This window comes from Canis lupus, chromosome 29, assembly GCF_048164855.1.
Source record: "Canis lupus baileyi chromosome 29, mCanLup2.hap1, whole genome shotgun sequence".
NCBI classification, from domain to species: domain Eukaryota; kingdom Metazoa; phylum Chordata; class Mammalia; order Carnivora; family Canidae; genus Canis; species Canis lupus.
Genome location: NC_132866.1, coordinates 11,461,532 through 11,489,011, shown reverse-complemented (window position 1 = coordinate 11,489,011; position 27,480 = coordinate 11,461,532). Strand labels below are relative to the sequence as shown.

The following is a 27,480-nucleotide window of genomic DNA, read 5'->3' as shown; positions in this document are numbered from 1 at the left end:
AATGAGAGGCCACTGCCTGGGTCTAGATGAAGGATGAGGGTGACCCGGGCCATGCTGGTGGTACTCAAATAAAAATAACAGGGTCAAGGAATGTTGAGGAGGTGGGATCCATAGGCTTGTGATGACTGTGCGGTAAGTGAGATGGATCATGCTTAAGCTTCTGATCTGGGCAAACTCCAGGAGGCCTGGTGTCTTAATCCATTCGGGCTGCTGTAATAGAACACCAGAGAGTGGTTGGCCTCTAAACAACAGAAATGTATTCCTCATAGTTCTGGAGGCTGGGAAATCCAAGATCAAGGCACCAGCAGAGCTGGTATCTGGTCAGAGCCTGCTTCCTGGTTCACAGACAGCCACCTTCTCACTGGGTCCTCTTGTGCTGAAAGAAGAGGCAGGGAGCTCTCTGGGGTCCCTTTCATAAGGGGTACTAACTCCATCCCTGAGGGCTCCACCTCATGACCTCATCATTTCCCAAAGGTGCACATCCAAACAGTATCACATGGGGGAATAGGTTTCAACATATGAATTTGGGAGGACACAGACATTCAGTCCATAGCACCTGGGGAACTAATGTCTTAAGACCCAGAGGGGAGAAAAAAGCCACCACAGACGGACAAGATCCTTGTTATTTGGATGGCTCAAAGAAGCTGCTTTCAGCCAACTCTCTAAGACGTATAGCCCCATTTTAGACAAACCAATTGGAAGCCCCTGATGGAGTATAAGTCTCAGAAACAGCTAAATTAATTCCAGAGAAAACTTTCTTCTCTGCTTCTGCCTAGCAAAAAAAAAAAAAAAAGAAAGAAAAAAAAAGAAAAAAAAAGTAAAGAATGCTCTCAGTATTTAAACTGTAGCTATAGTGGAAAGCAAACTGAGCAAAGGCAAGAGATACAAATTCACTTTGGATTCAATCTTTAATAAACATCAATAATTATTGAATATGAATTCTGAGCCCAGCCCTGTGCTAAGAGCTTCAGATAGAAGAATAAAGTAAACACTAGCCAGTGAACTTGCAGGTCCAGCTCCTTCAATAGTAGTATTTTTTATGGTAGATTGATGCACTGGCTTTTGGGTTTATGTATTAGTCTCCAGCACGTTTGGTGACCTAAGTCAATCCCTGGGGCTTAATCACCTGTGCGTCCTTTACAAAACTGAGTTTTTGGATTTCAAGGCTGACAAGCAGACCCAGGCGAGTGGGAAACAATCCACTGGAAATGAATGATCCAGAAGGTGTTCTGGCCTTTGTTCCAAAAGGAATAATTTGACACAGAAGAGAAGTTCCGGGATAATCTCTAAATCTGAGTTGAAAAGCTAGGCCCAATATTAGCCCAAAGTGCAAAAAAACAAAACTCAGCCAAATAAATTGAAGATCTAATTGGCTTTATTAAAAGATTCATGAATCAGGCAACATCGCATCTAGCAAATAGAAGCTCTGAGGAGTTCTATAAAATGGAAGGTTTTTATAAGAAGGAAGATGGGACTGGAATGCAAAAAAAAAAAAGAAGAAAAAGAAAAAAAAAAAGGATTGTTTCAGAGAAGATCATCTTGCCTTAGGAGGAAGGGCAGGGGGTCTTATTCTGCAGATAACTTCACCTTCCTCTGGGGAATTTTAGAAAAGTCCGAGGTGACAGATTACCTCTTTGGGCTTATCAGAAAATTCCTGACTGACAGGTTTGGACATACCTCTGGGGGAAACTGAAATTAGGTTAGGTATTAAACCCTGGTTTGGGGTCACCTGGGTGGATCAGTGGTTGAGCGTCTGTCTGCCTTTGGCTCAGGTCATCATCCTGGGGTCCTGGGATGGAGTCCTGCATCAGGCTCCCCACAGGGAACCTGCTTCTCTCTCTGCCTATGATTTGCCTCTTTCTGTGTCTCTCATGAATGAATAAATAAAATCTTTAAAAAAATAAAAATAAATAAACTCTGGTCTGGTGACTTGGCCTGACCCAAGTAACACCATTTTGGGCCTGTGGTTTTCTTTTTAATGAAAGCACAACTTCTCAAAATATTTCTGGGGAAGGGAATGAATCTGCCTGCCTAAGAATCTGAAATGGAACCTCCCCACAAATTCTCCCTCGGGGGCCACAGGCTCTTTCACGGAATTGCTTGGTTTAGGTTACAAGTACAACCACCTCTTGAATCAACCAAACAACAATTTTTCACGACTGGCTTTGGTCCCTACCTTCCAAGTGAAGGTCAAGATTTAAGATAGCAAGAACGAACCTGTACCCTAAAAAAGATCCAAACCCCCAAAAAAGGTGATTTGTCTTTAAAGTTGTCCAGTGCAATGAGATAGTTTGTATATCTGAGATGCGAGGTTGAGGGTCATAAAACCAGGGCTGACGCAATCTTTTTTTAGGCTCCGAAAAGAAGGCAGGTGAGTTTCTATTTGCACTTGCATTTTCTCCCTGGCTTTGTTATGGTGTCACATCAACATTCCGGGAGCTCCTTAGGCCTTTGGGGGGGGGAAAAGTGATTAAAACATACTTGAGGGACGCCAGTGTCCCCGAGGATCTTGTTCATAAGGGAGCAAAGGGGGGGAGTGGCGAGGCTTTAGGTGAAAAGCAACGACTTTAAAGGCTCGCGATGACTTCGTTTTTATAGGAAGGAGCGGCAGCAGGCACCCCGCGCCCGAGTCCCAGGCCAGGGAACACCCACTGCGCTCCAAGCCGAGGGAGGGAGTCTGAAAACCGAAACCCGCCCCGCGCACACCGACGACGCCCCGCAGGCGGCCAGGCCCGCCGGCCAGTCGCGGCCCCGCGCGGGAGGGGGGAGGGGAGAGGAGGGCGGGGAGGAGGGCGGGGAGGGGGAGGGGGAGGAGAGGGAGGGGAGAAGAGGGAGGGGAGGGGAAGAGGAGGAGGGAGGGGAGAAGAGAGAGGGGAGAAGAGGGAGGGGAGAAGAGGGAGGGGAGGGGAGAAGAGGGAGGGGAGGGGAAGAGGAGGAGGGAGGGGAGAAGAGGGAAGGGAGGGGGAGGAGGAGGAGGGCGGGGAGGGGGAGGAGAGGGCGGGGAGGGGGAGGGGGAGGAGAGGGAGGGGAAAAGAGGGAGGGGAGGGGGGAGGTGGGAGGGGAGGGGGGAGGAGGGAGGGGAGAAGAGGGAGGGGAGGGGGAGGAGGAGGAGGGAGGGGAGAAGAGAGAGGGGAGAAGAGGGAGGGGAGAAGAGGGAGGGGAGGGGGAGGAGGAGGAGGGAGGAGGGGCAGGGCGCCCCCCGAGGCCCCGCCCCGGCCCGGCCCGGCCCGGCCCGCCCCGCCCCGCCCCGATTATAGCCGATGACTCAGGGCGGAGCTCCGCATCCAACCCGCTCGCCGCCAACTTCTCTGGATGGGACCAGAAGTTTCTAGCCGGCCAGTTGCTACCTCCCTTTATCTCCTTCCCGGTTGGCAGCGAGGAGGCTATTTCCAGACACTTCCACCCCTCTCGGGCCACGTCACCCCCTCCTTTAATTCATAAAGGTGCCCGGCGCCGGCTTCCCGGACACGTCGGCGGCGCGCACCGCTCTCGACCCCGCAGCGGCCGGCGAGCGCCTCGGCGTCTAGAGGCCCGGCCCCCCGCGACCGGACCCCGCGACCCGGCCCCGGCCCCCGCGACCCGGCCCCGACCCCGGCCCGGCCCCGGCCCGGCATGAGCGCTGCCGCCCACTCGCCCGTGGTGCAGATGGCGTCCGGCAACGGCGCCGGCGACCGCGACCCGCTGCCGCCCGGCTGGGAGATCAAGATCGACCCGCAGACCGGCTGGCCCTTCTTCGTGGACCACAACAGCCGCACCACGACGTGGAACGACCCGCGCGTGCCCCCCGAGGGCCCCAAGGTGAGCGGCGGCCCCCGACGGCGGGGTGCGGGCCCGGGCGCACCTGCCGGCCTGCTGCGCCCCGGCGAGCCCCGGCGAGCCCCGGCGAGCCCCGGCGGGGGGGACGCGGCCGAGCTCCTCCCAGGGCCGCCTCGGCTTCCCGGGGGCTCCGAGGGGCCGAGGGCGGCCCGCTGAGCTCCGGAGGCCCGGCCGCGGGGACTGAGGCCCCGGTTCCGCCGGGGCGGGGGTGGGGGCCTCGCAGGAGCTCTGCCTCCTGAAGCCCCTCTACTCGGTCGAGGGGCATCTTGACTTCAGTCGTCTCGGGCACAGAGTGACTCAGGGAGCCGATGTGACTACATCCCCCCCCCTCCCTTTTTTTGCATCTGCAGTTAAAATTCTATTACTCTTTGAAACGCTTTTCAATGAGAATAAATTCTGCTCCGATTTGTTGAAAACAAGATGTTCTTCTCCCAGGCAGTTTCTAAACTAAAAGATGGGAGACTGTCTCGTGGTTGAGTGGTTGACCATTGCCTTAGGACGTTGCCTCCCACTGGCAGGAGACAGAATGTTTTTTTGTTTGTTTTTGTTTTTGTTTTTTTTCCTAGTGGCATACATTCCCTTCCTTGTTATGGTATTAAAATACGTAAGATTTGTGGCTGATACACAAATAACTAATTCAGAAGTAATTCTGTGAATGCAGCAGACGTGTGCCTCACTTACGGATTTGCAAAGTTATGTGCTGAACCCTTAAGAGCATGAAAATTTGGAAATAGGAATTTGGAATCCGTCTGTTAACTTAAAAGGTTACAACCAACTGTGCTGCTCTTCTAATTTTCTATGAATTTGAACTTTTTCGGAATAAAAGGCGTGGCAAATAGACGCTTAAGGGAAGGGTAATGTTATGCTATCTGGGCAGAAGTTTTAAAAAGCCATGAAGAGTTAGTCATTTGTTTCGAAGATTTAAAAATTCACAATTAGAGGTGGTTTATAAATCATCATTTTACAAGAGATGCTTGTATCTTCCATTTTATTTCTATGTATTTTTAAGTTAAAAATATTGATGAAAGTTTGGTGCCCAACAGTAAGATGTTTGTTGAACATTCGGAAACTTACATTTATGAGAAATTAATTGTATGTTTTTATCTGAAAATTAGTCCAAGAGTATGTAAGTAGCCAGGATGGGCATAATTATATATACTTTTTTTTGTGTATCTGCTCAGCCCATTATTGGGTGAAATACTACAGTCTGCATGGATGTAAATCTTACGTGTGGTGTAAAACTATCATTTTGAGGTCTCCTTCCTATGGAGACAGGGACAGTCAGAATCTGCCAGCACCCTTTGTTGTGAGTGAAGGTCAAGTTTGAACATAGCCACTGTAAGCGCAGCCTAAACCCAGATTGCCAACACTTTGTTTTTAGAATAAGACTCACCCAGCAAGTTGAGATCTTTGTGTACCCATCCAGTGGATTGGTTAGGCTGTGGTTTCATAAACCTTTTTAAAGGGTCAGAAAAAACCAGGTTGAGTTACTATGATTCTCGACAAATAGAGAAAACAGCCACTAAATCAGAAATCTGACACCAGAAAAGTGGACTTGAAAATCAAGTTAGAAATTTTGAAGTTGAAAGGCCCATGAAGATCTTTTATCTCAACCTCTTTCTTTTACCGAGAAAGAAACCGAGACAGACAGTTAAGTGTGTTTCCAGAGGTCACTCAGCCGGTACTCTAGCAAAAAGAACTGCACCAGAAGGTCCTGATAAGAGGCGGGGTATCTACTCAGAAGAAGGTAGAGGCGTCTTGAATTTTTGTGAAACTGCGAAGTGTGCAGGCTGGGATGTGCCCTCCCAGCCACCAAGAACTGGTTGGTTGCTGTCTGTGCTGTGATTACTTAGATGGTGATGACTGGATGTGGCAACTCAAGAAATGAGTTCTCTACCAGTTTAACTACTTGAGGTTTATCAGCAGGGCGCAAAACTCAAGGAGAGAACACACGTCCAGTTCATTGGCTCTTTGGGCTTCATTGCTTTCATACCTGTGCTCTGATACATGCAGAACCTCTGGGTGACTGATTCAGTTTCACTTGTGTGAATTACAACCTTCCTCCAGACCAAATAGGAAGGAAAATCCTTCAGTATTGTTTTATATTAGAAATTGGCTTCCTACTGTGTAATGAAAAAGGGCCCTGGAATGAAACAAAGGGCAGTTTTGGAGGAGCTGAGCTAAGTGGACCCTCTGAACATCCTTGTCTTCTAGAGGAGATTCGATCAATCAAGAGCTATTTGTTAATGCGTGAAGAACAGAGCAGGCCCTTTTTGGGGGAAGGACTGCTTCTTGGGTGTTTTATAGTCTAACCTTGTTGGTAAAGGAATGGCTCTCATGGGAAGGAAGTGACTAGAATTTTGTCTTCCTTCCTTCCTTCCTTCCTTCCTTCCTTCCTTCCTTCCTTCCTTCCTTCCTTCCTTCCTTCTTTTTTAATTTTTTTTATTTTGTTGGTGAGAGACCCAGAGAGAGGCAGAGACACAGGCAGAGGGAGAAGCAGGCTCCTTCCAGGGAGCCTGATGTAGGACTCCATCCCAGGACCCTGGGATCACGACCTGAGCCAAGGCAGACTCTCCCCTGCTGAACCACCCAGGCGCCCCGAGCTTTGTGTTCCATTCAGTCTTGTACGGTTGTTGTTTTAGAGTTTATCCTCCCACACTGCCTTGATGTAAAGTGACTCTCTGGCCCTAGTTTGACAGAGGGGGCAAGTGACAGCAAGCATCTTGCCCTTCGTAGAAAAGGTAGGGCGGCTACAGGCTAAGACTTTGGGCTTTATCCAGCTCCGCTCTGAGCAACTGGACCTCCCCACCTGCAGTCTTCCTGGATGTCGATTTTCTGCGCACGTGGGCTTGCCACTAATCTCCTGGCAAGTTCATTCCGGTCCAGGCCCCTTCCCTGGCAGAGACGTTGGCGCTCACTTGGGACTCTGAAGATGTGCAGCCACTCCTCCTGGTTCTCCTCTGCCTAAACAAAGGCCAGATGCCTTGGAGTGTGGTGCTGTGTTGCTCTCTCACCAAGCTTCCTGGGACCAGAGGCAGACCCTCCTCTCTGGAGCAGGGCTTTGCAGATCTTGGAGGTTACCTGGTAGCACAGATTCCCAAGGCCAGCAGTCTGCTGGGAAGCCTTTTAAGAACACAGATTAGCAGCTGCGTCACTTCCCCTGCCTACCCCCCCACCCCCCACATTGAATCCACATTGCTCAGGGTAGGGGCAAAGAACCTGTACCTCAGAAAAGTTTCCCTGATGATTCTGATTTGGGAATCAGACTGGCATTTGGGGGCCACTGGTGGCTGGTGATCCCATTTTGTAGGGGGAGGGGAGCTGCAATTTAGTGCCTGCCTTCCTGCAAGTAGGCCCTGGAATCCCTCAAGCTGTGCCTGCTTAGCATCTAACCTGCAGAGCCTTTGCAGAGGCCCCATTTTCCTTCTTGGTGAGACTCCCCTGGTTCCTGGCTCCTGCGAGTGTGAATATGGGGGTGGCAGTGCCCCGAATCAGACTCAGGGCAGTGCCAAGACCCTCCTATACCCCAGCAGAAGTGAGCCAGAGCATTCCCTTCTTGCGTGTTGCCCTCCCAGGAGAAGCTCACCAGAATAATCTGACTGATTGCACTCAGGCCCTGGGAGAGAGATGTAGAAACACCCTTTCAGAGGAAATTGGAAATGTTTTGAGTTAGGATTGAAGTAGAGAGACTCATTTATTTTCTGCTTCAGGTCTAACAGAGCCTCCTGAATTTTCTTAAAGATGAGATCATTTTGCTCTCTGCAGATCGATTTGCAAGCTCTTGGGCCTCTTAGCAGAATCAGAGCACAATCAGGAAATGAGGAGCCGTTCTCTCCTTTGTATTTCTAGCAAGTTGCATGATGGGGTAGCAGATTCCTTTGCAACTGATGAACAGGGATTTGTTGGGGGGGGGGGAGGCTGAAGAACATGGCCAGATGCCTTAGATGTCTGGCTCATCCAAGACCTTCATTTTACCCTCCGAAGAATAGGCTATGTTTGGCTTATGCAAGAACTGAACATAATTCGTCCCCTGTTCTGTAGAGTAGATTTGCCCTTTATGAGGGTAAAGTCGGTACACAGGAACTGTGGCGGCATTTGACATTAGCCAGGGCCGAGGAAGGCTTAGCTGTTTGATGCTCTTGGGGCTGGTTGTGAGTCAGAAAGCTTCATGCCATCCGTGAGGCTTGATTAGCACTGTCCTCCTGTCCCCATTTCTGGAATGACACACAGTTGTCTTATATAAGGCACTCTACATGTTTACTACTTCCTATTGACATTTTTAAATGGCCTGATGTTTATCATCAAAGGTAGGACGTCATGTGTAACCCAAACCTATTCTTCCTCCTTCGCATTTTTGCTGCTTTAATGTTGCTCTTAAATATTTAAGACATCTTAGGCAGGAAAACTGGGAGAAGGCAAAGGCCTTGCTTATTAGGAACCTCTGAGGACCCATTAGTGTTGATGAACACTGAAGAAACCTCTGTCCACCTAATCATGGGGTTCTCAAGCCCTTCCCAGCTCCCCATTGCTGGTTAATCGAGTCTTCACTCAGGCTCCTCTTCTGTATCCTATCTCAGACTCACAGCTGGACTTTCGAAGCTTAACCCTAAATCCTGCCCTTTGCACACGTGGGCATTGATCCCCACTGCGCACTTGGCACTGTGCAACTGTGTGAAGTATCTGGTGTTATGAAGTCTTCACATATTTCCGTGAAGATTTCTTTGGGGGCCTTGGAAGCCTGGCAGCTCGCAAAAAGCTTCATGAAAGAGAATTTCTTTAGGATAGAATGAACCTCAGATTTTTTTGTTTGTACATATGGATACATATATGCGTATATATATATATATATATATATATATATATATATATATATATATATATGCCAAATGCTGGTTGGGTGCTTTTACAAACCTTATTTCTTTAAATCCTCAGAACAGCTCTCTAAGATGGAAACTATTAGATGCATCTGAGGCCTGTCAGCTGTGACACCACGGAAAGACTGTTGTGGCCAGAGGTTTTCCCCTCACCTGCGGGCGGGGGGTGGTGGTGGGGTCTGGAGCGGTGACAGACAGCCGTGACACCTTGAGCCTGGCAGCTTCTCAGAACTCCTTTATGCTCAGAGCTCCCAGGCACGGCCCGGGGTGATGAGAGCCCACTTGTTCCCAGAGCCTGGGTCTCAGTTTAGGAGACGGGCCCAAGTCTTCATTCATTCATTCCACCTGAAATTTACTGAAAGCCTGCTCTCTGCAAGTCCTGGCGTCCGATGCCATATGGAGGACAGGTCTGTCTCCTTGCATGCCACTCTCTGAGCAGCATTTCTGACACACACATCTCTCTGGTTGGAAGCCAGCTATCCCTGCTCAGGACTCCCTGTCCTTTGATTGGAATCTTTCTTCCAAAAGGCGGCACTTCCCTGCTTTGCCCTGGGGTCATGTCCCTGTGGGCTGAGAGTCCTGGGGGCAGCCTGCGCCTGTCATCTTTCTGCTGCTCCGAGGCTGGCAGGGTCTAGGTCTAAGGAAATGACTGTGTGTGGAGGAGGGTAAAACCTGGGCCGGGCTCTGGACTGGACGGGCTGGTAAAAGAAAAGCTGTCCTTACCGAAGTGCAGGCCCAATCCTGGGGTTAGTGGAAGTTGCTGGAAGTCTTCTGTTGGTTCCTGTGTGCTGAAGTATTGTCCTGGGCACCCCAAATGTCCCCCCGGGGAAAGGTCCCCCCCTTTTTAAAGGTTTTACTTTATTCATGAGAGAGACACAGAGAGAGGCAGAGACATAAGCGGGGAGAAGCAGACTCCCTGTGGGGAGCCCGATGCGGGACTCGATCCCAGGACCCTGGGATCACACCCTGAGCCAAAGGCAGACACTCAACCACTGAGCCACCCAGACATCCCCGCAAAGGTTCCTTTTTACTGCATTTCTAAATGGCCTTTTCTCCGCAAAGCACTTCAGTATTGATTCCCTAAGTTCATCCTTATGAGTCTGGAGAAGGTCGTTTTTTTGTCCCACCGGAAACACAGCCTCTCCGGGCAGACGTGCTGGAGAGGCTGGGAGCTCACAGCAGCCACTGCCCAGCTGCTCCAAGAGCAGCCTCAGCGCTGTCAAAGGAGTCTCTCTCTTTTCCCTATGTGGCTGGCAGTAAGACCAGACAGTACACAGTGAAGCTTCTTATTCACTGTCAGTGCGAAAAGCCCAGAATTACAGATTGCTCACTGCCTACGTCAAGAGCCCATAAACAATACAGGGTGGCTGCCCAAGAGCTCCCAGCGCAGAGCAGTGGCCCTGGTGACTGGGGGGAGACTCGCCGCTGAAAATGCCCTAGCATCCTGTTGGAGAACAACCATTTCCTATTCCGAAATAACATCCTCAGTGTTCATTAAGGTAAATTGTAGATATTCCCCCCTCCCCCCCCCAGTTATTTTAAAGATTCCTCTTGGACACTGGATGGATGAGTGAATAGTTAAATCCAAACAGCGGGAAGCTGGGAAAGATGTGTGTGCAGAACACAAGGCAGCCACATCACTTTGAATCTTCCACATTTATCCTACAGACCGGGGGGTGGGGAGGGGTGGGCTGGGGGACCAGCTCTCCTGCCCAGACAGAGCTGGGTTTTCTCCTTCCAGAGGCCCCATGCTGGGCACATGGGGCTGTGGTGAGTCAGAATTGAGCGGAGCACGGCACTGTCGGAGCACGGCACTGTCGGCACTGTCGGCACTGTCGCCTGCCCTGCCTCAGCCAGGCAATGACTCAGCACCAAGCACTGGCTCCCTGGCCCAGAGCACACTTGAACTGAATGTTCCAGGTCTTGAGCCTCAGCCCAGCTCGACTGGGCAAAACGAAATGCCTTCTCCCCTGCTGTGTTTTACCCTGGGAAGATGAAGCGTTTGAAGACATTAGCCACAAACAGTTATTATTACAGAGTGTACAGGTGTGGCAGGAATAGCGAAAGGGTTAACACACCCCTGGCCTCAATGTCCGACAAACCTGAGATCACCTGAGTGATCTCAGATAAATCACTCGTTCTCTCTGAACCTCAGTCTCCCCTTCCGTAAAATGGGAACACAACTGTACCTGTCCAGCAGGATTGCGAGGATCAGGGGGCTAGTGCATGGACAGTGATGAGTCCAGGCCTGACTGGACACGTGTATGGTCCCTGGAAACCATCACAGCTTCCATGAAGAGGGAGGGGGTACATCACAAAGGCAGACAGATCTGGCTGGACATGGGTCTGTTGGCTCCAGGAAGGCCTCAGATCTTTTTTTCCCCAGAAGCCAGGCCTCTTATGCCCCTGTGCTACCTTAGCTGGCTGTCTTTCCACTAGTGTCTAGATGCCCTCAGCATCACTCAGGGACACAGCAGAGGGGTCAGATGAAGGCCATTGGGCCTTCTGGGGCTTCAATCAGACCTACAGCCCACAGCCCCAAACAGCTTCCTCCCTGATTTCATCCCTGATCCCTCAGCCAAGATAGGCCAGGAGGTATTGTGTTCCCTGGACTCTACTGCATCGGGTGGCGTGTTTGCCTTCAATCTTGACTCCTTTAGGGGAGTGTCTCCCTCCACATCTCTGTACAGACCCCAGGACAGTTGCCAGGCAGGAGCTAGGTGCCAAGTCAGTGTTGTGGGAAACTGAGTCACGTTAACTAGGGGCTGGCCACTTACACAGCTGTTCTGGACCTAGCTCTAAGGGGTGGAAATGTCACTGCAGGTGGAAGGAGAAGGGGGTTTGCTAATTGCCGCCACCCCTTTGAGGGAGTGTGATTGTTGGAGCAGCTGCTTAGGGTGGGGAGGAGAGTCCCCAGGAATTCCCCTCCAGGCACTTCCCTTGGTTAAAGGGGTGCTTGCCCTAGCTGCAGTTGGCGAATTGCAGATTGCAAGGGGGTGGTGATTGTTTTGTACAAAATGCATATCTAGTGAAGTCCTGAACCCCGATACCAACAAACAACTTGTATAGTTGGTGTCTAGCAGCAGCAAGTGATGGGTCAGTGTTCCATCTTTGTATGGACCAGTTGTTGAGAAACCCATGGAAATGAACCATGAGGGAGTCTCTTTATGTAACTTGAGACAGTTTGCTTCCAGATACGGAAATTTCAGGTATTTTTCCATCTGTGATTTCGTGACTTCAGATCACTAGAGCAAGTGTCCCTACTTTTTTCTGAAGAGGAACTAGCTAGGTTTTTCAATTCTCTGAAGCCGTGAGTTCAGGAGCTGGGCATTAGGTGAGCGGGGTTTTCCACCTGGAAACTGCCTGAAATGATCTTGGGCCACACCTGCCACATGGAATCCTTGAGGAGGACTTCGGGGGTGGGGGAAATGGGGGGCTGGGCTGGGGGCTGATGCTGAAATGCCAGCTGTGGTCTGAGGTGCCTGGCCTGGAAGGTGCTCGAACACCTTGCTGGGGGACCTACTGAGACTATTGGTGAGACACCAGGAGGGGTTCTGCTCCCCAACAGATCCTCCTACCCCAGCCTGGCCCAGAGTTTTCCTGAGGTTTCAGGGGCAGGAGTGCAAGGATCCATAGTGCAAGGTGGGTGTGGATTTGTCTTCAGGGCAGGTCCCTTCAGAGTGGCTGGGGTGGGGACTTCTTAGAGGGGAGGGGAGTTGAGGGCTCTGCCCCTGAAACGTTGGGCTGTGTTTGCTTCCAGATTGTAAAGTATTAGGTATAGTTCCTGGTAGAGAAAATGGCACCCTTGCTAATTAGTGGCCTTAAGACTTTCAAGTAGGGCATCTGGGTGGCTCAGTGGTTGAGCGTCTGCCTTTGCCTCAGGCCATGATCCTGGGTCCTTGGATTGAGTCCCGCATCAGGCTCCCAACAGGGAGCCTGCTTTTCCCTCTGCCTATGTTTCTGCCTGTCTTTCTCTCATGCCTCATTCTGTCTCTCATGAATGAATAAATAAATAATCTTAAAAAAAAAAAAAAAGACTCCGGTAAAGGGGCTCCTAACCTAACCGGGTTATTACCAACCGGGAGACCACGGAGGTTTTAGGCATTGTACACTGTAGGCTCAACCAACTGTTGCTTTGCAAAGCTGGGTCTGTCAATAACGATTTGTGGAATGAAGGAACATGATTGTGTAGGGCTCAGTTTACAAAGACGTTCTTGTGCCTTATTTCACTTAAATTTTGGAGAAATCCCTGGGAGGTGTGGGGATTTTTACAGCTGGAGAAACTGAGTCTTGGTAGTTGGGAGTCCTGTCTGAGGGCCGAGTTGGTGAGCAGCAGGGTAGCACTGGAGCTCAGGATGACAGCTTGAAGTCCAGGGCTCATGCCCAATCATTCCTGCTCGTTTGCTCACGGTTGCACAGAGAAGAGGTGTTAAGTTTCATCCTATAGAAAGTTCTCTCCAGTAGGGACACATTGGGACACCTGTCTCAGTGATCCCAGGATAAAATATGTGTGCTTTGATAACAAGCAATCGGATAAAGCCTCTAGTCGCCTATCACTGGGCTGTGTCCAGAATTTGTGGTCAGCACAGACTCTTGTCTTACCGGGAGCAATGTACAAAGACTTCTGTGGAGGTAGATGTTGCTTGCTATTCAGAATTTACCTGGCATCCAATATGTGCCCAGACTTGGGCGGAGGGAGAGACCCTTTATGACAATCCAGTGGAAACTGGAGGAATTTTGAATTTGGCTGTGGGACATAGCAAATTGGCAATAATACTTATTAATTCATTTAAATGGTCTAAACATAACATTTTGGAAGGATGGACCTTCCATCCATTTAAATGGTCTAAACATACATTTTGGAAGGATGGACCATGTTCTGGTCTAAACAGAACATTTTGGAAGGATGTTGAAGCTCAACTCTTTGTGCTTTAGAAGGAAGTTTTTCTTTTGTTCCCTGCCTGATAGGAGTGAGTCAAGCTACTTCATTTTGATCCAGGTCCTAGATATATGGGGAGCTCAGGATTTCTGTTTTCCTCCATCATTTTTTCTTTGTTTTAGAAGTTTTGAAGTGTCATTAATAAAAGTCAACACCTGAATGCTATGAAGGTTCTTCTGGCCTCAAAACCCAGTTACTGGATCTGTGTCCTACTTGAGACTCCAGGGCTATGGAGGCAAACAAAGTGTTACGGGGCAGCCCTAAAAGTTAACCTTGTTACTCTTACCCTTCATTCGGACCACATTGATGGGAGCTGTGACTTGTAGGTGCTGAGAACACTTTTGAGAGAGCTGTGCCATGGAGTTGAGGTTGGGGGTTTACAGGAGGGCTGTTTTCAGGGTTCAGAGGCCACTCTGTACAGGGAACTGATTATGGAGACGTCAAGGCAAACCCTGTACCCCCTCTGTCCCCAAAGCCTCTAAGGCCATGAAGGTGCAACATCCCAGTGCAGTGGTTGGCATATGGCGGGTTGGTACCCAAGAGCTGCTGGTTTTGACCTGTTTTAAGGCACAGGAAGTCCTGGGGCCCTGGGTGGCACAGTCGGTTAAGCAACTGACTCTTGGTTTTGGCTCAGGATTGTGAGATTGAGCCCCATGTCAGGCTCTGTGCTCAGCGGGGAATCTGCTTGAGTTTCTCTCTCCCTCTTTGTCTGCCCCTCCGTTCTTTGCTCTCTCTCTCTCTCACTGAAATAAATAAGTCTTTAATAACAATGACAAAATCTTAAGGCACAAGAAGTCCTTCCGGGGGATCAGTGGCCGCCTCTTCATTTGGGGCCTGAAACATTGGGACACCTTGAATCCCAGTGGCTTCCATTATGGTTTAACTGAACACATTTAAGAATGGTCATCTTTAAATTTATATGATGTCAACTTTTCCTTGTTTTTGAGCTTTCTGTAGATGTTTAGAGCTAGAGGGGATATTGGAATAAGAGCCATGAAGAACGCCAGAGTGGGAAGGAACTTCACGTAGATGAGTGTTTCTCACTGCAGTCCTCCTTAGGCTTCATCACATACTTACTGAATCAGACTTTCTTGGGGTTAGCCTTAGGGTATGCATTTTATGCATTTTTAGGGTACTCCTGTTGCCCCCTAGAATCTGAGAACTGCTGCTCCACAGAATCTCTGGGCCTTGCCTTCATTTTGCGACTGAGGAAAGTAAAGTCCAGAGAGGAGATGTGAGCTGCTTATATAACACGTATATGTAGGGACAGATCCAGGATTAGGACCAAGTACAGTCTATTTCCACATCTCTTAGCTGCCCCCTTAATGTCCACATTTTTATTAAAAACCAGCAGCAAAGCTCTGGTGCTCTTAAGACACGATCTTAAGCAAACAAGACTTGCATAAGTCCAAGGGCTTAGAATCTGACCTCAAGCTTCTCTAATAATAATAATACCTTGCACTTAATAGGGCAAATTTTGGCTTATCTGGGGTAATTTTTCCTGCTTTTTATCCTGACCATCTCATAGATGCCCTAAGATGGACCTCAAGATTTTACTGCAGTGCAAAGCAAGGGAGAATGAACCAGTTCATATTAAGTGAATGTAGTGAGATAAGCAGTGAAAGTCTTAATTCCTAATCGGATCTTGTATATAGGGATTCCTGACGTCTTTGCCCAAAGATAGAGATGGTGAGCTGTGCTGCCCTGGAAAATAGTTCCTGGAGTGCTACCATTACTCCTTAAGAAGCTGCAGGGCAGGCAGTGGTGAGGAGGATCTGCAGTGGCCTGCCTGGTCAGGTGATCACAGCTCGCCCCTTCCTGCCAGAAGTGTAACCCCCAGGGGGTGGCCCCTGGTCCCCACTGAGGTCAGAAGGGGGCAAGTAATGAGTTCCAGATGGAGGATGCTGGCCTGGCCAGTAGGCTTTCTCTGGATGTGCTGGAACTTTTTAGGGGACTGAGGAGCCATGTTCTCATATTCTACAAGAATCATGACTATTAGACGTTTGTCTCTTTGACTTTTTTCATTTAATCTTCAAGTAGGCTCCACGCCCAGCTTGGAGCTCAGTGTGGGGCTTGAACTCACGACCCTGAGATCAAGACGCTTCACCAACTGAGGCACCCAGAAGCCCCACTTGTTTCATTTAAAAAAAATTTTTTATTAGATTGTAATGAAAACCACCATAGAAGACAGGAAGGGCAATTTAACTCTCACATGGTGCTTTTTTATTTTTTTTTTATTTTTTTTTTTTATTTTTATTTTTTTTTAAATTTTTATTTATTTATGATAGTCACAGAGAGAGAGAGAGAGAGAGGCAGAGACACAGGCAGAGGGAGAAGCAGGCTCCATGCACCGGGAGCCTGACGTGGGATTCGATCCCGGGTCTCCAGGATCGCGCCCTGGGCCAAAGGCAGGCGCTAAACCGCTGCGCCACCCAGGGATCCCTCACATGGTGCTTTTTTAGATCTTAGTCTAGGCGGGAGCTTCATTTCTGGTTTAAATTATTCGTTCGTGTAAAAGTGTTTATCCTTCTGTAAAGCTGGGGTGGTTTTTCTACTTACCTCAAGCAGTGTTTTTCTAAACAAAACCGCGATCAGACTGGAATGGGAGCATTCTTTTTGATAGGAGACTCACAAAGAGACGTGTGGTTGTTTATTACATGGCATAAAGGGGTGGCCTCACCTGGAACCCCGAGTGCGGAACCTTGGGGTGTCCAGACCTCCCCTAACCATGCCAGCTGGCGGCACCATCTTCCAGTGGACCCCAGGCTCAGAGCTGGAGTCTTGGTATTGGCCCTTCCCCCTTGGTCCTGCCATCCTGCCGCCTTGGAGGCCTTCCCATCCTTTCTCCTCCTGCTGGCCTCCCTCGGGCACTCTCCCTTTCCATGCCCTCAGCCCTGCTTTGCCCTCACCTCCTTTCCTGACTGCCTGACTCCTCCCCTCATTTCCTGACGAGGCCTGGTTTCTCCTTTCGGTTCCAACTGTGTTGCTGAGGCATCTCTTGTCAGCTGCTCTCGGGATGTGTCTGTCAGGCCCGTGCCCCCTGCCTTACCTTCTTCCGCTCAGCACCACCTTCGTGTGCTGCCCCTTTCCCTCTGATGCTCAGACCACACACACCCCTGTCCGCCAGTGACCACAGCTTTTCTCCACCCATGACCAAACCCAGGCCCAGGTGTAGTATTGGTTCCAGGAGGCAGGCCCAACTGCTCTCCCTTCCTCCCACCTTCCTTCCCGGCATCCTTTCTCTTTTATTTGTACAAAATATATTCAGTGAGATGCATAAAATGCGCAACTCTTGGCAGGCAGCTGCTGCCTCGCCTTCTGGATCCAGGGGCTTCCCCCAGGAGGAGCCCAGCCTCAGCCGCCAGGTCCATCTAAGGTTTCCAGGCCCTGGAAGGGGCTGAGTTGGAGGCACATCTAACAGCCGACTCTGCGGGGGTGGTGGGGTTGGCAGCCCTCGCCTGCTAAAAGCGGATAGTGTGGGTGGAATGCGGTGGGGATGGGCCATGGGGTGGGGGGGCGATCCAGGGAAGTGTATACTTTGATAGGTTTGTAGGTAGGTTTGCACCTGTTTGCCACCAGGCTGAAAAAGAACATTTCCATCCTCAGAAGGTTCAAGGCCCTCCCAGTGACTCCCATTACCTCCGGGGCAGCCACTACTCTGAATCGTCTACCCGCTTTCTTCCAACACTTTGGGGTCTGCGCAGCATGCTTCGTGCCTTTTTGGGGAGAGAACCGACACGCGTGGCTGCCTTCCGGGCGTCCTTCCCGCAGGTGCTCTCAGAAAACCTCCACAGACCTGCGAGATGGGTGTGGCCGGCTCCCTTTTCTGGATAAGGGAATGGAAGCTCACAGGTTAAGAGGATGATCCCAGATCCCAGAACCGATACTAACGGAGGTCGCAGTGAACTGGCATCCTGCCCAGGACAGCCCCCGCGCGGCGAGCGAAGCCCGTGCTTTCGGGGGCTTTTGCTTGCTGCCTGTTTGATGCTGGTCACCCTGTCGCGGGAGCCCGAGGTGGTACCACATGGGCCCGTGGTGCCCAGCACCTGAGGAGCAAGGTGGTCACCAGGGGGTGGTGAGTGGGCGGGCTCCTAGCCGCCCTGCCCAGGACTGTGCCGACAGCTGTGGCTGGGAGGGGGCGGCGGGCCCCGAGGCAGCCAGCAGGGAGGACGCACAGCGCTCGTCCGGGCCCCTGCTTCGGGCCGGAAGGGGGGCCCCAGCGACGGGACGACAGGCCCGCGTGGCGGGTGCGGAGGGGGCACGGAGTTTCCTCGGCGCCTCTTGCTGCCTCCCTTCTGGTGCCCGTTGCACGGCAGCAGTTGGCTTCTGAATGTGAGGCCTGGCCCCACTGCCTGCTCCTGGGTGACCTGAGAGCTAAGCAGGCTAAAATAATGCCGCCACCCCGAGCACGTGGGCATTCTAATCTGAGAGTGCCTGTCTGCTGGTGTCCCCAAGGACACAGCGACACCCTTGCCTCTCCTGTGTGCCGGAGGCCCGGGGCAGGGCTCAGCAGGAGGGAAGCACTTGACTGGGGTCTGAAAGAGCGAAGTGCCAGGGTCCACCACCACCGACTGCTGCACACAGACACAGAAACCAGGCACGGTTCCAACGACCGGTCACTCCGAGACGCAAATCAGCTCCCCTTCCTCGTGACTGGTTTTGCGGCAAGTGAGCCTTAGACCCCGCGAGCTCCCGGAGTGGAGAGATGCCGCCTTCAGGCAGGATCACATTCTCCATCGTCATAGTTGACGTCCCCAGAGGTGTGTGAGTGGCTTCCTCCTCTGTAAAGCGGGGCTCAGGAGATAGTCAAGGCTGGCAGCCTTTGGGGTGGGGGGGTCCCTGACCGTGGTTGCTCAGCCTGTGATGAGAAATGACATTGCCCCGTGAGTGACTGACCGGCCTTGTTGTCTGAAACAAGATCTTTCTCTGCGGTACATCTGGAACTTGGCCGTCTCAAGGGTCCCAAAATAGCCAGGCGGCTGAAGGGACAACTTCATGAGAGGACACGAGAGGGACCCCAGCCACTCCTCACCAGAACAGGCTTTGTCGGCATCGTCAGACCAGCATAATCCACCCTCCGTAATTTGTTCTACTGGGCTGCCCGCGTGTGCCTTCTTATCTCCCTTTCTTGCAGCTTGTCCCCAAAATGTCCCTAGGTAGGCAGCCTTGCCCCACGGCCACCGCCGTGCAACGATGTCCAGGCTGGGTCCCGTGTTGTTAGGAAACGCTAGGACCTTTGAGGAAGCAGGGAGGCTGGCTGTAATTTAGTGAGTTGGACTTGACTCATCCTTGCACCTTCTGATCTGAGTCTGTGACTTGGGGGACGGTCAGTGGCTCTCCTACATACAGCTGCTGCTTGTCACCATAAAAGAAGCCTGTCTGACCAGTTTGGGAAATTGGGACCTTTTCCTGCTCATTGGCTTTCTCTGTGGCTCACCTGCTTTCTCTTGATGCCCCAAATCCATACAGCAGCCTTGTAGGGGAGGGGATATCTGGCAGGGGGAGAGGGTGTCTGTGAGCAGCCTCGCTCTCTGTGCTGTCGTCTTGGCTGATACCCAGTGGTGCCGGGGGGGCGGGGGGGGGAGACTCACTCCGGAACATGGTACTTCGCACCACGTTTTTGCCTCTATGGGGTCTTTTCTCCCCAGTTCCTAAGCAGACCGTTTCTCCTGTTTGTGTTGTAGGAAGCACCGTCCTCTGCAAATGGCCCTTCCCAGGAGGGCTCCAGGGTGCTGCCCCCCCGCGAAGGCCACGCCGTGTACCCCCACCTCCGGCCGGGCTACATTGCCATTCCTGTCCTCCACGAAGGCGTCGAGAGCCGACAACCGCGTCCTCCCTTTGTCTGTCCCCAGCCGGGGACACAGCGCTTCCGAACCGAGGCGGCCACAGAGGCTCCTCAGAGGTCCCAGTCCCCTCTGCGGGGTGTGGCAGAGGGAACCCAGCCAGATAAACAGTGTGGACAGGCGGTGGCAGCAGCTGCAGCGGCCCAGCCCCCAGGCTCCCACAGACCTGAGGTAAGGAGGGCAGGCCCCAGACCCTGGGCCAGGCACATGCTAGCATGTGGGGCACCTGGGCCTGGCCTGCGGAGTGGAGGCCACCCTGCAGAGACAGCATGGCATCCCCACAGTGTCCCCCAGCATTCCACAGGTGTGGGAGCCCACAGGGAGGGTCATGGCTTACTTTTGTGGTTGAGAAATTGGGGTTCAGAAGGGTAAACCGCTTGGTCCAAATGCTTAAAGGTGGCCTTTAAGGTGTGGCCTTTCGGGGGCTGGTAGCCTGGCCTTCTGGCTCCTGTCTGGGGCTCCTTACTCCTCCTGGGCTTTCTGTGTCAGAAACACAGGGATAGTGATGGGTTATGTCCTTCAGTTCCGTACTTAAAGGTAAGTATTAACTGCATGGAGCTGGTTTGATAGGAAAATGAGGCACATACCTGCCCGCACAGTATCCCATGGTTTAAAAAGAAACCCAAAATTAAAGAGTCAGGAAGTCAGCTGCTTGACGGTAGGGTTTTATTTTTAAGCCTGAAGCCAGTGCTTCAGTGCACTAATATCTAAAGAGTTCTTAATCCAGTTCTTAGCTGGGATTTGAGAGCCAGTGGACCCCAGAAGGATTCCTGAGCAGTAAGCCCTTCCGGTTTCCCTGCCTGCAGATTGTCTGCTGATGTCCGCTGGCGCTGCTCGTGAACACAGATTCTCGCTCTGTGTCTGTGGCCAGAGTTAGCACCGCCTTCTTCGGCTCTATTCTTTTCCTTTCTTGAAGGAGTACCTGTATTTGTAATATTTTGTTGTGAAAATCCAAAGTGACACAATAATCAGATAAATCTTAATCAAATTGGAGCTAACAGGGCTCTTTGAAGCCAGCTGGGGAAACACGCACTTGGTTTTCTAGGTGGTCTAGGGGCTGGCCAGCTTCCGGGCACGTGACATGTGCTGCTCCCCACATCCAGAGACATCAGTGTGTGGCCCTGAAGCTGAAGCACATCCACGGATTATTTTACTGAATCTTCTAGTCAGCTCGGGGTGGCAGGGGCATCTTTTCTATGCTTTAGATGCTCAAAAGGCTATGAAGGGGCGCCTGGGTGGCTCAGCCAGTTAAGCATCTGCCTTCGGCTCAGGTCATGATCCCAGGGTCCTGAGATCGAGCCCCACATCAGGCTCCCTGCTCAGCAGGGAGTCTGCTTCTCTCTCTCCCTCTGCTGCACCCCACCCCTGCCCTGGCCCTGTGCGCGAGCAAGTGCTCTCTCAAATAAATAATTAATTTTTTAAAAAGGCAGTTGAGCTGGTAAGAGTTAGAATGCTGGCCACTTGGCTCCGGAGTCTCAGGTCCTTGCAGTACATTTTGGAGATGGAAAGGTTTATAAGCGGAAGGCTGTATTAAACGTGTTACCTGAGCAGGCACATAAGGAGGCAAGGTTGGAGCACCAGGGCAGAGGGTCACTCGTTCCTCTACTCTTTGTGTCTTGCAGCGATCCCAGTCTCCAGCTGCTTCGGACTGCTCGTCGTCGTCCTCCACAGCCAGCCTGCCCTCCTCCTCCAGCAGGAGCAGCCTGGGCAGTCACCAGCTCCCCCGGGGCTACATCCCCATCCCCGTGATACACGAGCAGAATGTCGCCCGGCCAGCAGCCCAGCCTTCCTTCCACCAAGCCCAGAAGACCCACTACCCGGCTCAACAGGGTGAATACCAGACCTACCAGCCGATGTACCACAGGGCCCCGGGGGACGACTGGGAGCCCCGGCCCATGCCGGCAGCGTCCCCATTCCGCTCACCTGTCCGGAGTGCATCCAGCCGGGAGGCCTCTCCGGCCAGAAGCAGCACACCAGTGCACTCCCCTTCACCCCACCGTGTGCACACTGTGGTCGACAAGCCTCAGGTACGGAGTTGGTGTTCACAGGCCGACCCACTCCATCAGCTTCTCTGCCGGGGCTGAGGAGCTCCGTGCGGGTGCCCTGGTTCCTCCGTGGGCCTTCACTAGCTCCCATGCGTGTTACTGGGGGAAAGCGAGATTCTGGAATTGGCTGGTTATCAGCAGAAACGCAGGACTGGTACTGGGAACGCTCGGTACTTTCTGCAGCTTTTGCTCATTTGTCATTGCAGCTGCCTTTAGACAGAACCTCCCTCACCTCAGCGAGAGACAGCTGGGCAGCATGTGGGGTGTCACACACATGGGGCCCGGCTATCTTAGCGCCCACCACACTTTGTCAGGGCTCTTCAGACCCCTTGCACACTGCAGCCACAGCCTCATCTCCAACTCTCCTTCCTCACGGATGCCCCTTCTCCACTCCTCAGGCCCTTTCTGTTCTTCGTCTGTGCATTTGCTCTTGCTGAACCAGCTCCCAGAAATGCCAGCACACTCCAGGTTCTCCCCATCCTCCAAGGGACCAGCCAGTCTTGCCTCTTCCATGAAGCTTACTCCTCTTTCTCACAGCATCCCTTCACAGTCCTTTAGGGCTTGGCATGTGTTACGCTGTGCATTCCGAAAGTGTTCAACATCTTACTTGCTGAGCTCGGCTCTGAGCTTGATGACAGGGGCAAGCCTTCTCCCTCTCTCCTTGGTGGTAAAGGACAATGTTGCCAGTAAAGGACCGGCCTGCCAGCTGACCGGGAAACCTTCGGCGTGGGGAAGTTGCAGGCACAGACCTGTTCATCCTTCAGGGGCAACTCGTAGGGCACATCCTGGAAGAGGAGGAGGTCATGTAGCTTAGCAAAGCCTTGAACAACCCCGGGCCCCCCAACTTGAGCAGCCAAATTGGTTCTCTGTCATAGTTTTTAGAAGGAAAGCCCCTTGTAGGCAAATGCAGGATGTCTTACTATAAATAGTGACAGCACCCTCCTGTGGTTCTTTTTTTAGCTTCTTTATTTGGAAATAATTTCAACCTTACAGAGGAATTACAAGAATCCTACAAAGAAACCCAATACCCCCTTCATCCACATTCACCGTTAACATTCTGCTGTATTTGCTTTGCCATTTCTTGTTTCTATATGTATTATCCATGTGGTTTCTTTGTTGGAGATATAATTATAGATACGGTGCCCCTCTACCCATAAATAATTCAGGAAATATTTTCCTAAGAAGGACCTCATCCATAACCACAGTTCAATTATCAGAATCAGGAAACTTAACGTCCTTACCACATCGTCATCTAATACACAGTCCACTTTCAAATCTCCTTGATAGCGGTTTTCCCTGTTCCAGGATCTAATCTAGGATCATGAGCACTGCATTTAGATGTCCTTTCTCTTCAGTCTCCTTCATTCTGGAACAGTTCTTCGGACTTCCGTTGCTTTTGTGACCTTGACTTTTTCAAAGAGTACACAAGCCGTGGAGCCCTTAAGAGTTTCCAAAGTCATTTTTCTTACTCGGAGATTGTTTTAAAACCCAGAGAGGGATGTGTGCCTGGTTGCCAAGTGGTTGAGGGCATCCGCGCTGGCAAGATACCTGGTAGAGAAGGGGTTGCTGGCGCTCAGATGGCTAAGTAGCCACTAGATCCCAACTTGGGCTCAGGGAATCTCGGGAAAGCAGTGCCCATTCGCAGAGCTAGAAATGCTTCTCCCTGTGTCTTTCCTATATATTTCCCATAATCGGTGAAACTGTTTAATCCTATTTCTTCCTTAATCTTGTTTGTAGTGCCCTCCCTTTTAGTGCTTGTTCAGAGATTTCTTTTTGAAGGTTTGCAAAGATTGGACCTAACTGAATATTATAGTGGTAGAAATTTAGTATTTTAAATTGAGAGTACTTCAGAAATCATGTAGTCTATTACTTCCCAGTTGGTGAAATTAGGATGTGTGAGATTTAAGAAGTTTGGCTAAAACACTAATTAGAAAAGCTATACTCATCCCTCTGTGTATTGCAACATTATTCACAATAGCCAAGATATGGAAGCTGCCCAAGTATCCATCGATAAATGAATGGATAAAGCAGATACGGTGTACATATACAATGGAATATTACTCAGCCATGAAAAAGAATGAAATCTTGCCATTTTACAACAACATAGATAGACTTAGAGGGTATTAGGTTAAATGAAATAAGTCCAAGAAAGATAAATACCATATGATTGCACTCATAGGTGGGATCAAAAAAACAAAACAAAAGAGCAAACAAGAAAGCAAGTAGACTCATAAATACAGAGAACAAACTGAAGGTTGGCAGCAGGGAAATGTGTGGGGGGATGGGCAAAATAGGTGAAGGGAATTGGGAGGTACAAACTCCAGTTACAAAATCATGGGCATGAAAAGTACAGTGGAGAGAGTATAGTCAATAATGTTGTGATAACAGATGGCGACTGTACTTACCATGGTGAGCACTGCGTAATGTATAGAACCGTCGAGTCACTGTGTTGTGCTGCTGAAACAGCATTGTGTGTCAACTCTACTTCAGTAATAAAAAAGGGGGTGAGGTATCCACTGAAATGCTAGAAGAGGCAAGATACTTGTTTTAAACATAGCTCATTCTAAAAATTTTCACTTGCAGTTACATTAAAAAGCATGTCTGCCTATATGGCCAGAAGTCAGTGTGGAGACGCACAGCTAAGAGTTGGCTCTGGCACAGATGTGCCCAGCGAAATTCTCACAGTTAACTATTTTGGGCATCTTGCTTATTCTCAGAAAAATACATCAGTCTGGGCAGAAACCACTAGGCTGTCATGGATTTAAAAAAAAAAAAAAAAAAAAAGATCACAACTTGTCTGAAACAGGAGAGGGACCACCACACCCTGAAGAGAGACTGTCCACACAGTGTGAGGAAGGGGACATGTGGCAGGTATACCTCCATGGCTGCATCACCAAGATTCTGAGTCACGCAGGACTCTGCTTTGAGCTAAACTAGCTCAGCAGTCAGTGAGGTGTTTGGTATTTTCATTTTTGAAAACTATATCGATTTTCTTTTTGTTGCCCTAAGAATACTATCCACAGAAAAGTTCAGTGAGTGGTGACAGACACACAGTCCAAGGTGATGAATGGAAATGGTTTGGTCACACACATGATCAGAATGTTTTAATTTTGTAACAGTGCGTGGTTGACTTTGAAAATCCCTTTTGCACCGTTAAAGCCATTCCCCAGTTTTCTGTACCCTCAGTACTAGCTACCAACAACTGCCTGTGACTCTCAGCCAGTCATTAAAAATATCTTTGTGTCCTTGCTTCTCCTCAGCAGCCCATGACTCATCGAGAATCTTCACCTGTTCCCCAACCTGAAAACAAACCCGAAAGCAAGCCAGGCCCAGTTGGACCAGATCTCCTTCCTGGACACATCCCGATTCAGGTGATCCGCAAGGAGGCAGATTCCCAGCCTGTTTCCCAGAAGCCCCCACCCCCATCTGAGAGGGTGGAAGTAAAGGTTCCGGCTGCTGCTCCAGCTCCTTGTCCTCCCAGCTTCACCCCTCCTGCTGTCCCCTCATCCCCCAAGAACGTGGCTGCTGAAGAGGGGGCAGCCCCTGGCCCTGCCCCTGCAGAAGCCGCACCTCCCAAACCAGGAGAAGCTGAGGCACCCCCAAAACACCCAGGTGTGTTGAAAGTGGAAGCCATCCTGCAGAATGTGCAAGGGCTGGAGCAGGCTGTGGACAACTTTGAAGGCAAGAAGACCGACAAAAAGTACCTGATGATAGAAGAGTATTTGACCAAAGAGCTGCTGGCCCTGGATTCGGTAGACCCCGAAGGACGAGCTGATGTTCGTCAGGCCAGGAGAGATGGTGTCAGGAAGGTTCAGACCATCCTGGAAAAACTTGAACAGAAAGCGATAGACGTCCCGGGTCAAGTCCAGGTTTATGAACTCCAGCCTCGCTCCCTTGAAACCGACCAGCCACTGCAAGAGATCATGGAGATGGGTTCCATGGCAACAGACAAGAATAAGAAAAGTGCTGGAAATGAAGAAGATCCCAAAACTGAAACCCAGCAGCCAGAAGCCAAAGAAGCAGCAACTGCAAACCCCGGCAGCACGACGGACACAGCTGGAAACCCAGCCGCACCATAGTCTTCTCCGCTCAACACAGCAGACCCGGGCACTGGGAACTGCTGGTGTGCTTTAGGGAATTTTAAGTTGCATGCATTTCAGGGACTTTAAATCAGTTTGTTTTTACTCTTCGTAGGCGCTTGGTACACAGTAACTTGGGTGGAGGCCAAACACACTAATTAAAGGGCTAAAAGGAAAATGATGCTTTTCTTCTGTATTCTTATTCTGTATAAATAAAGCAGTTGCTTGTTTCAGAAGTTAACCCCATTGCTTGTTGTTGGGGCCCTTTCTGTGCACGGGCACCACATGTTAGCCATGGTTGTAAGCTGTCTTCGTGTAGCTCTGGCCCGAAGGAGGTTTCTGGCTGGTAGATGTGGTGTTAATTTCCCATCGCACAAATATGGAATCCATTTTTCAGAAATGTTGCCCTTTGAATGGGATGATTTTCTTCATCTCATAGCTAAAATAGCTAACTTTAGATAGAATAAAATGTGCAAGGAGCCCTAGGAATATCTGTATGTTGGATGACTTTAATGTTACGTTAAGAGAAAAAAGAAAATAAAGTAATAATATAACTCAAAATGGTTTTGTGTGTGTGTGTGTGTGTGTGATCTCTAAAGTTTTGAGGAAGGGCAGCATCAAGATTATGTCTCATTTGGCTTCAGTGACAGTCAATGGCAGACGCATTTACAGGCCAGCTCTGGGATCTAGCACCTCTCTCTTGGCCCAGCTCATGAGAGAATGAGTGTCACATTTCATCCTCAGATTGCAGCTGTTACCTGGGAAGACCCAGGGCTGTGCACCCAGGTGATGGGAAGGTACCTGTTAGGATTGGCCCAGCCCAGGGGCCACTCTGGCAGCATCTCTGCTCACCTGGGGTCTTGGGCTGCCATCAGCCCTCCGCAAGGGCTGGGATGGGTCAGATGCGCACACAGGAAAACCAGTTGCTCGTGTTGCCCAAGGCTGACCAAAGTGTTCTGCGCACAGTCCAGGTCACTGGGGTTGAGAATGTGTTCTGTGAGAGTCTTTATCTGACGCTTCTCTGAGTCATCAAACCAGGCTGGGTTTATCATCCCAGATTGGGTTCCTAGAAGCCATTGGGGTTAGGATCAGATGCACTCAGAAGCCATGGGTGGAAGGAGATCCTTCTCTGTGTTTTTTAAAAGCTTGGGAAGGACCACAGTCTCTGAATGCACTAGGTTTTGGTGTTTTAACTGCATGTAAATAAAAAATGGAAGAGAAGGACAGTCCTGGAAACTTGGAACCCCCAGAGAGCATGCTGACTTAGGGCCCCCATGCCGAATTCCTCATGACTGTATTGAGCTTAATATTGGTGTGTGACTCTGCTGTACAAAAATACACGCTGGTGGGGTTGCCACTCTTAGCCTGCTGAGAAAGTTTGAAGTCATTCGGATGGGAGTCCGCCAGCATCATTCCTGGGTGAACTCGTGGGGAGTACAAGCTCGTTGCTGATGACACACCATTGATTCTAGAAGCCTGAATGTGCAAAGAGGAGAACAGACCTACCAGACTGTTTTTAAAATGAACCAAAGATAAAGAACGTGAGCATTTCTTTTTGTGACTTGGGTGTCTATGCTCGACAGAGCTTTTTTTTTTTTTAATTTATTGACGAGAGACACAAAGAAGCAGAGACATACGCGGAAGGAGAAGCAAGCTCCCTGTGAGGAGCCTGATGTGGGACTCGATCCCAGGATTCCAGGATCATGACCTGAGCCAAAGACAGATGCTCGACCACTGAGCCACCCAGGTGTCCCGCTCAACAGACCTTAACATGAAGTTTCCTCGGGTGGTTATGAATTGGACTGATGTTATTTTTATCACTAAACATCAATAGATAGCTGTTTAGGTAGAATATTTTCAATCATCCAAATCAGATGATACCTG

The 27,480-nt window shown here is 50.4% G+C and overlaps 1 protein-coding gene and 1 long non-coding RNA gene across 3 annotated transcripts; one reads left to right on the top strand and one right to left on the bottom strand.

The window, feature by feature from the left end:
• Nucleotides 1–3,585: 3,585 nt before the first annotated feature.
• On the top strand, nt 3,586–26,157 carry BAG3 (BAG cochaperone 3). Of its 2 annotated transcripts, none has more exons than XM_072805104.1 (4): nt 3,586–3,798; nt 19,314–19,643; nt 21,095–21,499; nt 24,781–26,157. In XM_072805104.1, the coding sequence occupies exons 1-4, from the start codon at nt 3,613–3,615 to the stop codon at nt 25,594–25,596; spliced, it is 1,737 nt and encodes a 578-aa protein (XP_072661205.1). In that variant the 5' UTR covers nt 3,586–3,612; the 3' UTR covers nt 25,597–26,157. The 2 variants fall into 2 exon arrangements, with proteins under 2 accessions (XP_072661205.1, XP_072661204.1); XM_072805103.1 differs by having other exon boundaries at nt 24,778–26,157.
• Nucleotides 20,124–25,636, bottom strand: LOC140620778 (uncharacterized). Its single transcript, XR_012020478.1, has 6 exons — nt 23,923–25,636; nt 22,759–23,065; nt 21,750–22,302; nt 21,016–21,616; nt 20,506–20,599; nt 20,124–20,394 (listed from the first exon to the last, which is right to left on the bottom strand). It is a non-coding gene; the product is annotated as an uncharacterized lncRNA (long non-coding RNA).
• Nucleotides 26,158–27,480: the final 1,323 nt, after the last annotated feature.